Source organism: Setaria viridis, chromosome 3, assembly GCF_005286985.2.
Source record: "Setaria viridis chromosome 3, Setaria_viridis_v4.0, whole genome shotgun sequence".
In the NCBI taxonomy this organism is placed as follows: domain Eukaryota; kingdom Viridiplantae; phylum Streptophyta; class Magnoliopsida; order Poales; family Poaceae; genus Setaria; species Setaria viridis.
Window position 1 is genome coordinate 21,899,399 of NC_048265.2, and position 9,281 is coordinate 21,908,679.

At 39.5% G+C, this 9,281-nt stretch overlaps 1 protein-coding gene across 3 annotated transcripts; it reads left to right on the top strand.

Annotated features, from left to right (window-relative positions):
- The first annotated feature begins 238 nt into the window (after nucleotides 1–238).
- Nucleotides 239–8,181, top strand: LOC117850866 (uncharacterized). 3 transcript variants are annotated; one of them, XM_034732748.2, is made up of 15 exons: nucleotides 239–532; nucleotides 611–715; nucleotides 840–875; nucleotides 969–1,036; nucleotides 1,280–1,377; nucleotides 1,558–1,609; nucleotides 2,698–2,790; nucleotides 3,227–3,337; nucleotides 3,771–3,963; nucleotides 4,595–5,007; nucleotides 5,390–5,499; nucleotides 5,681–5,739; nucleotides 5,974–6,161; nucleotides 6,657–7,827; nucleotides 7,894–8,181. In XM_034732748.2, the coding sequence occupies exons 1-14, from the start codon at nucleotides 475–477 to the stop codon at nucleotides 6,843–6,845; spliced, it is 1,773 nt and encodes a 590-aa protein (XP_034588639.1). In that variant the 5' UTR covers nucleotides 239–474; the 3' UTR covers nucleotides 6,846–7,827; nucleotides 7,894–8,181. The 3 variants fall into 3 exon arrangements, with proteins under 3 accessions (XP_034588639.1, XP_034588637.1, XP_034588638.1); XM_034732746.2 differs by having other exon boundaries at nucleotides 240–532; nucleotides 4,574–5,007; XM_034732747.2 differs by having other exon boundaries at nucleotides 240–532; nucleotides 4,574–5,007; nucleotides 7,909–8,181.
- The last annotated feature ends 1,100 nt before the right edge of the window (nucleotides 8,182–9,281 follow it).

The following is a 9,281-nucleotide window of genomic DNA, read 5'->3' on the forward strand; positions in this document are numbered from 1 at the left end:
ACCGGGGGACCTGAGAGGGATGGCGCGATAGCGAGATGCCACGAGAAAAAAAAAATGCCGATGTGCTGTGAGCTAATAGAAATAATCTGGGCCAAACAGCCCAAGAAGTAGGTGTCAGATGGACGCGGGCTTAGCCCAAACTGGGTCTCAACAGTAGGTTAGCATGTCGGCCCAAAACGTGGAATGCATTCCGGACCTTCCGGTGACTTCGGGAACCATCATAAAAGCCACCCTGCGCGCGTGCGCCCGTAGCATTTCCCCTCTTCCCGCCTTTCCAAAAAATTTCCGCCCGAAACTCCAAATTCCACCCGCCCCCACATTTCGCTTCCCACGAAGAACGCGAGAAATCCAATCCAACCCACCACGATCCCATCAATCCAATCCAATCAACCCCGCGTTCGAGCTCCTCCCGATTCCCCAGAGCCAGATCCTTCCCCAGCAGCGAACAGCGCAGGAAGTCTCTTCTCGGATCAGATGGGGAGGCCGCGGAAGACGAAGGCCGAACCGGAGCCAGCTCCCGCCTTCTCGATTGGTAAGCGAAGCCCTGCCGCCGATCTGATCCCCACGATTGATGGCGTTTACTAAGGACTTCGTGTTTGTTTTGGGGCAGGGAACTGCAAGGTGGAGATCCACGGGGGCGGATTGCGGTGCGAGAGCACGGAGCAGGCGCTCACCGTCTCCGGGCCTAGGGGGGGCGCCAAGGTTGTCGTCTCTGGTACGCTACTGCGCTCCTCCGAGGATGTGGAGCACGCCCTTTATTCGGTCTCGAAGTTTAATCGAAATGATTGATTCATGTACTGACACTTCATTTTTTTGGGTGTGTGATGGCGGTTGTGCAGTTCATGGGGATCAGAAGAGTGCTTCGAATGGCGTTGGTGAGTGAATTGCAATGTCTACAACCATTTTTCGTTTGGATTCAGTTGTGATTCTATTCATCCCTGTCATGCAATTTTGTATCCTATGTGTAGGCGAGGGTTCTCAATTCATCCTCCTCAATCCAAGTGATGCAGATAGCCAAATCAAGTCACTGCTTCAGGTAATCAAGTTTGGAACATTTGTTTTAAGCTTTAACCATTCCGTGTGGCATCATGAGTTAGGAAAAATGTTGTGCCTCGTCAGAATTTTACATTTCTTAAGATGGTGGAATGCTTGGTTAGACAGCATTCAGAAAAAGGGAAAGTTGCAAGAAATTATGACCATGAGCACTTGTTACACTTACACATGATATATGTGCCAATATCGTATTAGTTCATGTGCATTGTTCTTTTGATATTTGCAGGAAGTATTGACGATTTATAAACAAGAACTTCCTTCTATGGACTATGCTGCTGACACTGGGAGAAACTCAGGGTTTCTTGAAAAATGCACAACTAATGGGTACAGACTTCCTTTTCTTTCTTTATCTTAACTTCATCCATAATCTTGGGATGTTACTTAGTATGACTAATGGTACTGATAAAATTATTTTCACTTGAGTTTTTTCCTTGACAGCACTATCATATTTTGATTATGGTATAATAAAGAGTTAATGTCCTGATTTATGTTCCTGTTACTCAGGAAGTACAAGACTCTAATTCTGATGTCTACCCAGGCTGCACAGCATGAAGAGGTAAACATCTTTACAATTTTACCAGTGTATTTTTCCATTTGACCGCATGGTGTGTAAACACTACTCTCTGGGCTGTTTTGTCTGATAACTCATTTGCTATTATTAGATAATTGCACAAAGATTCTGATATCTCACTAAACATAAATTTACCAAAAATTAAACCAAAAGACAATAAATTAAAATGCTTCAAATCAAGTGGAGAGTTCATGTGCTCCTAGGTTATTAAGTCTTAATCGAGTCAAGTTGCTAGAGGATTAGGACGGACTTGTCCACTTGGTCACCTAGTCAACCAACTTGTCCCAACTAGACTCATATAGTCTACAGCATGACATAATTTAAGAACATATACATCTTGTACTTGTACCGCATGAGATTAAGAGGAGATGAGTTGGTTAATTACTTGTTTTTAAATTTTAATCGAACATTTAGTTCTACTACTTCCTAGTGAGCTTCCATGCTTGAGATTGACAGGCAACACCATGTCGCCTCAACAGGGGCCGTGATTAGTTGCACTAGTTGACAATTAGTCACTCGGGTTGGGGTCTACTAGGTCCCATAATTGATTCATTCTGTCCAGTCACTACCCATGTATTGCTAGATGGCTAATTATGGACTAATTGGCAACTTGAAAACATCACTGGAGTCTACCAATGAATTGATCCTGACAATGCATTAAATTTTGAAATTTGATTGCACAATTTATTTCCTTTTTCATTAAAGTATGTCTTAATTATACTACTTTATGCCACTTTCCAATTACTTTAGTACACTCTCTGTTGTGCAAACATTTATACCTAATGTGCACTGTTAATTATTGAGTGTTGACAACCTAACTTTCTGTTAATAACTTTGAAGAACTATTGAGTAAAAAATTAGCGTGCCACATATTTTCAATTGTGATGTGCTTTTGTTGGAAACTTGTTATAAGATCACTAGTTTCCACATACTAGTGGTATCTATCATTCTCCTTAAAAGCAAAGTGTACGTTGGATAGTATGAAAGAGAAATGAAATATTCTTCCGGCTTGAGTTGCTTCCACTCAAACTATTATGATGGGTTTCACTGAGGACAGCTACTCCTTCATTCAGGTCGTAGCTGCTGTGTCATATCAGATTGTGCCAGCTGACACTCAATATGCTGAAATACCTCTGGCAGTTGTGAGATCATCTCATCAACGTGCGGTATGCACCCTTTTGCAAAGTTTCATTAAATTTATTTGGATTCTTTAGTAAAGTTCAATTACCTCTAGGGCTTTCTTGACTGTTACCCATAATCATGTTTCTTATTAGGAGCTGTAACACTGACAAAGTCACTCCAACAGTATGAGATTTTCACATCTTGTTTCCTCTGGGTTTAAAATTTGTAGCAGATATGCATGTTTTTGTGGGACCAGTAATGGAAACTGCTTGCCTTGTGCACACCTGAATTTTACTTTCATTTCAGTAAACCTACTGTGCTTTGCATGATTAAAATTAGATGCTAAGGAGAACAATTTTGCTTGAATATTTCAATACTTAATCTTAGACACATACTCTTTAAACGAATGCTTGGAGTTGCCTATGAACTCTATTCGAAGCATTTCATGGCTGACCCCGGTTGTTTTCATGTACAATTCAGGGTATTGGCCACCTCTTATATAAGGAACTATCCCAGAGGCTTCAAAATGTTGGTATCACAACCATATTCTGCTGGGCGGATAAGGTCTCTGAGGGATTTTGGCTAAAACAGGCAAGTAAAGAGCATATTTGATAAGCCATTTTTTTCGTTTTTGGTGCATATGTTGTTACTTAGCAATTCAACACTTGTGTTAGTCTTGTGATCATTTGTTAATCTCCTAGGTTTAAAGAAGAAGAAATGAAGCCAGCATGCAATACCAATTCATAAGTGTTAAGTTTGATAATTGATACTATATTTCAGACAGTGTATCCTAGTAGGGTGACATGGCTATGTGATGGAAACAAATGCTAGACTTGTTATGTTAGTGTGTATATTCTGCAAGTCTAGAACTAATGTAAAAATTTATTCTCCTTCCCGATCATCAAAAAATAAAAAAAATGTTCTTAGGTTCTATCATGATTTCTTGAGTACTTATGTACTTGATCAAGAACTAATAGTATGTTGTGCTTATGTGATTTTGCTTTATACCTTGAATACACTGCAGGGTTTTGTATCTATTGGAGAAGTGGATACTAGAGGTAAGATTCGAAAGATTCCAGTAAGGGCTGATATAAAGAGAGCATTATGCTTTCCTGGAGGATCAACACTTATGGTTGCACACCTCAAGAAGGAATTGCCGATCCTACAAGCATGGGAGAAACCCCAGACATCTCCACTCCACACTGTAGTGCCAGATAGTAAGTCTACATTACTTAATCATGCAACATTTTAGGTTTTCAAATCTCAAATATGCCTTTTCTGGAGCCTGTGTCATGTCAAATTTAAGTCTGATCTCTGGTGCAAGCTACATCCTATAAACTTCTTATAAAGTATACACTCATAAATTTTGTGTCAGGGACATTGTTTTTCTATTTTGCTTTGTTCTAAATTTATCTGTAACCACAATTAATCCAAATGAGTATAGAAAAACAGAGAATTATCTACATTATATGCATCATTACGCTAAGACAGATTTGTAGAGCACTGAGCTCAGATATTTGTCCTCTGTTAATATGTTCTCTTTAAAGCAACCCATTGATGTGATATATATGCTTGAACGAATCTTTTTTATTGTGCACACTTCAAATTTATTTTTAAGTTAATTACTGATATTGTGAGAGTGAAGTTGAATTTTAGTCAATAATCTTCTAAACTATCATCATTATCCAATGAAAATAGACATATATATAGCTTTATAGATGATTGGCTTTGGTACAAATGCCAACTTAACACTGTATAAACTTCGTAGCATTCAAAACAAATTCAAATTGTTATGTTTTCTATTGTTTTATAAGGTTCTTCATGCAGGCATTTCTCCTGATGATACAGATGACAATATGGTCCTCCAGACATTTAAACACCGTAAAGTCAGAAAGACTGCAAATGTAGCAAGAACTGGAGTTCACATTGATTGCGGTGAAATTTCATTATCTGAGCAAGAGCCAAAGAAACGTATATATGAAATGTCTTCATCATCACTAAAGTCAAAAAGAATAAGGTGTAGCAATGATGGTGGCAATGGCCAAGACATGAATCAAAGTGATGCACATGACAATTACTTCTGCAGTTCCCCTGGAAATTCAGTGCCTCTAATTCCAAAAGAGAATCGTGCTCCTAGCCTGGGAGTTCATTTTGAGAACAAAATGTCTGGAGAGGAGAAGGCTGTTGTCCATTCTAATGGTAACCCTACAATCATGCTCATGAATATTGCAGATGAACAAAAGAAGGCACGCCTTACAAAGGTAATATATAATTATATATGATAAGTTCATGTCACATTAACGTTTGAGAAAAAATAACCAGCATGCCTTAGGTTCAGGAAAGCTTCAAACACGGATCTTGAAGATATGGTCATTCAGACAATGAAGTAAATTGCACTTTCTTCTCAAACAGAAAACTGCATACTCATGACAGGCATACATACAAATATGTCATGAGATGAGATTTAAACTCACAGGAAGTTGCGGAGTTTTTACATGGCAATAAGTTTTATCAAACTTGTTTCATTAATTTTTTTTGTGATCACGCAAATCTTGCATGCCCTTTTTTTCTCTTTTTTCAACAGTGCAATGCTTTGCCTTTTTGCTGCCTCTGAAATATAATAAGCCAACCATTATGGTGCAGGTAGTTGAAACGCTTGGTGGGTTTGTTACTTGCGAAGGACATGCATGCACACATATTGTTACTGGAAAAGTTCGCAGGACTATGAACTTCTGTATTGCTTTGTCCTCTGGGTACGCCTCCTTATCCTTGATCAACCAAATGACACTCCAGCTTGTTTAACCTGTAATAAAATATGGTATCTTATTCTTGACTGAGATCCAAAGTTGGATATGGTGTTTTAACACCTACATACTTTTTTTTCCTGATTTTATTGTTATTTAACTAATTTAAAATTTCATGTGCTCCTTGCAGTGCTTGGATAGTTTCCCCAAACTGGCTAAAAGAAAGCTTCAGACAAGGGCAGTTTGTAGGTGAGTTGAAAGTTGACATTAAGATGATTATATAAATATTATTGTGAACGTCTGTATATTGAAGAGAAAATATCAATGGTGCAGTTTGTGGTCTTCTTTAGCCCCTGGGGCTTCTGTTAGAATGAACTATGTTACTATATCCTTGTTATTTTTGGTAAAAGAACACTACCTAAAATGGACTACAGAATACAATGGAGTCCTTATCTTCTGTTCCACCTTTCTTCTATTTTGCAGGAGAAGCACAATATGTTCTGGAAGATGAAGAATTTAGGATGCAATACAAGTCTGTACTGAGGGATGCAGTTATGAGAGCTAAAGAAAGGCCCAACTCCTTATTTTCTGGCTACACTTTCTGTCTGTCAAAGTACATTCAGCCCTCTTTTGATGTTCTCTCATCCATTATTAAATCTACTGGGGGCAAGGTAACCTCATTTATAATGTTCCATTCCAGCATCTTATATGCATAAGCTTTTTAAGAGAAGCACGAAACAAGATTCAAGAATTTATCCAGATCCCAGATAACTTACGAACTTGAAGTAATCACCTTGGAAGGGCAGACCTTGCTCAATGCAACTCCTAATATGTGGCTTGAATTTATGCTATCGCATACTTAAAGAGCTAATGATAATAGTAGTTCAAAAACAAAACTTATAGGCATGCATATTTTTTATGGCAGGAGAATGGTTTTGAAATGATTTTTGAACATAAAGACTATCCATAAATAAAATAAATGTATTAACTTGAGATGAATTTGGGGTTTAATCCCGAAATCCTGCATGAGGCATGCTTACTAGCTTAATTTTATAGAAAGAAACATGATTACAGATTACTCCTTCATTTCAGACTATCTTTCAGAATTACAGTTATTCATGTCTATGTTTCTTCTTGAACAAAATTCATGTCTACACGTTTGACAGATCATAAAAAAGCTGAGCGAGTTAGATGAGCCGTCCCAGACAATCTTTTTGGTGTGTGAAGAGGAGACAGAACTTGCGTTGGTTGCAGCAAAACGTGGCATCAAAACATTCAGTAGTGACTGGTTCATGAGCTGTGTCATGAAGCAGGAACTTGACCTTGAGGCGCCTCAGTTCACTGTATCTCTCTGATGTGGCAGCAGCTGAAGTCTTGCTTTTCCTAAGGCATCTCTTCCTTCGGTTCTTCTCTTGGTTCGTTGTAGATATACAGATTTTCTTATTTACCTAGTTGCAAAATGTAAAGTAGTCTCAAAACTAGTTTTGGTCCTGTGAAAGTGATTGCCTGTTTTAAATCGAAAATTACATGCAGGAGCTATTCCAGTTTTGATGTGTTTTTGTATAAAACCTTGGCATTGAAAATCAGCACTAAATATCTAGAAATTCTTATGTTGTTTGACGGAGGGGAACTAATGGAGAAATAGAGCCATCGTTAGCATTATTATCTCATGTTCAGGCCAGGACACATCACGGCACATCTTTCCCACCGCGGCCACGCCGTGTCGCCTCCAGCATGCCGCCAAGCCGTCTTCTACAGTTCTGCTGCTGCTCCGGCGCGCTACCCACCCATTCTGCAGCTAGCAGTCGCACCGTCAATAGGCTGCTCCCATGCGGCACCTCTTACAATCATGTCCATACCTGATACCTGCTTCGGACGCCCTCCCATGGCCTCTCCTGCATCTTCCCTCTCGTTCCTTCTTGCTGCAGCCACCTTGAGTCCTTGACCTCCATCCGGCTCTTGGTGCTGGTTATGCTCATGGATTTGGAGGCTCCGCTTGGTTCCCGGCCTGGCACTTCAACTCGCACCTTCTAGGAAGATGCCCGGATCGAAGGATCCCGGATGCCTCGGATCCGCAATCTTCTAAGAGCAGGAGGCGGCGGCGGGAGCTCTCTGTTGCCTCCACCGCTGCTGACTCCAGAACCTCAAAAAGCGTCCATGTCTCCAGCTTCAACTTCAAGGTGATCCTCCTAGTATTAGAGAGGAAGGTCCTGCAGCCTGCAAGGTGCCACGGGCGCCATGAGTCTGTTGTCCTGGAACTACAGAGGAACAGGAGGGAGCCTCTGCAGCCCTAAGATGCAACATCTCTCCCGTTTGATTGTGTCTACTAAAGCCCAGGTAATTTTTATTTCAGAAACTAGGGAAAAAAAACTAGAAAAACTACTCTTGTTCATATTGTTCCAGTTGAATGCCTTGCAGGAGGCCTTTGGCTGCTTTGGAAAGAAGATGTGCCCTTGCAAGTAGAACAATCTAGTTCAAATGTTATCTTAGCTAGTTGTGAATATAAGCCAACTGCTACGAAGTTTATCCTGCTCGTGTTTGTGGTGATCCCTATCACAGAAAAACTCAGTCTATCTGGCAGGACATCATGCTTTTATTGTAAAATATCCTAATATTCCTGCTTTCTGTATGGGGGATCTTAACAATGTAATGCATCCTAATGAAAAGCTAGGTCTTAGACCTATTAATGTTGCTCATATGTCTAATTTCTGTCATCTTGTTAAAGATTGTGGTTTTATGGATTTGGGTTATAATGGTCCTGCTTATAATTGGTCTAATAAACATTTCAATGCTAATCCTACTTTTGAGCGACTGGATAGATGTTTAGGTAATGTAGAATGGTGTGCAGTTTTTCCTTCAACTGCAGTTTTTCGTCTTCCTATGATTAAGAGTGACCATGCTCCAATACTAGCAATGCCTCTTGCTTCTACAAACAAACCTAAGAAACTTTTCAGTTTGAGAATTGGTGGTTAATGGAAGAAGATTTTCAGAAAGCAGTAGCTACAATCCGGCAAAAATCTTCAGCCCGTCCTTTTCACCTTAAAACAAGGTGTCTGCTGATTTGCAAAAGTGGAGAAAAAAGAATCCCAGTCTTAAACTTCAACTGCAAGCTATCGAAGAAAACATCCTCAAACTTCAAAGTCTTCATCCAACTGTTCAGAACCACTCTCTAGAAAAAGGATCTTGTACAGCAACATCAGGTGATTTTGGACAAAGAGGCAGAATTTCATAAACAAAGATACAAAAAGTTTTGGGTAACTGATGGAGATAGAAATACCAAATTCTTTCAGCAAGCAATCATCAAGAGAGCAAGAAGAAACAGAATTCTATTTCTTACTGATGAGTTGGGAAACCCTTTAACAACACATGATCAGATTGCCACTTGTTTCAAGAACTACTTCACAAATTTGTTCCCAAGTCAAACTAATCAATATCAGACTCACTATTTCTCTCAGCAGAACAGAATAGAAGAAAATTTATTGACTGACTTCACAACAACCATTCTAGACAAATCTGAGTTATGGACAATTATAAAGATCATGAAGAAGGATGCTGCCCTAGGACCAGATAGATGGTTTTAATGTGGCCTTTTATAGAGCTGCTTGGGAATGGATTAGGGATGATGTTGCCAACCTGGTTCATAATTTCTATTGTACATGTCAGTTGCTTCCAGATCTAAACAACACTTTCATTGTGTTAATTCCTAAAAAGAATGCTCCTGTGATTCCTCAAGATTTCAGGCCTATTAGTCTCTGCAATGTCATTTACAAGATCATAGCTAAAAGCTTAGC

Bases quoted from the DNA above. Each gene is read 5' to 3' on its own strand.
- LOC117850866 (XM_034732746.2), top strand. From the start codon at position 475: ATGGGGAGGCCGCGGAAGACGAAGGCCGAACCGGAGCCAGCTCCCGCC. The intron at 533-610 runs GTAAGCGAAGCC...GTTTTGGGGCAG, and splicing joins AGCTCCCGCCTTCTCGATTG to GGAACTGCAAGGTGGAGATC. The intron at 1,610-2,697 runs GTAAACATCTTT...TCCTTCATTCAG, and splicing joins AGGCTGCACAGCATGAAGAG to GTCGTAGCTGCTGTGTCATA.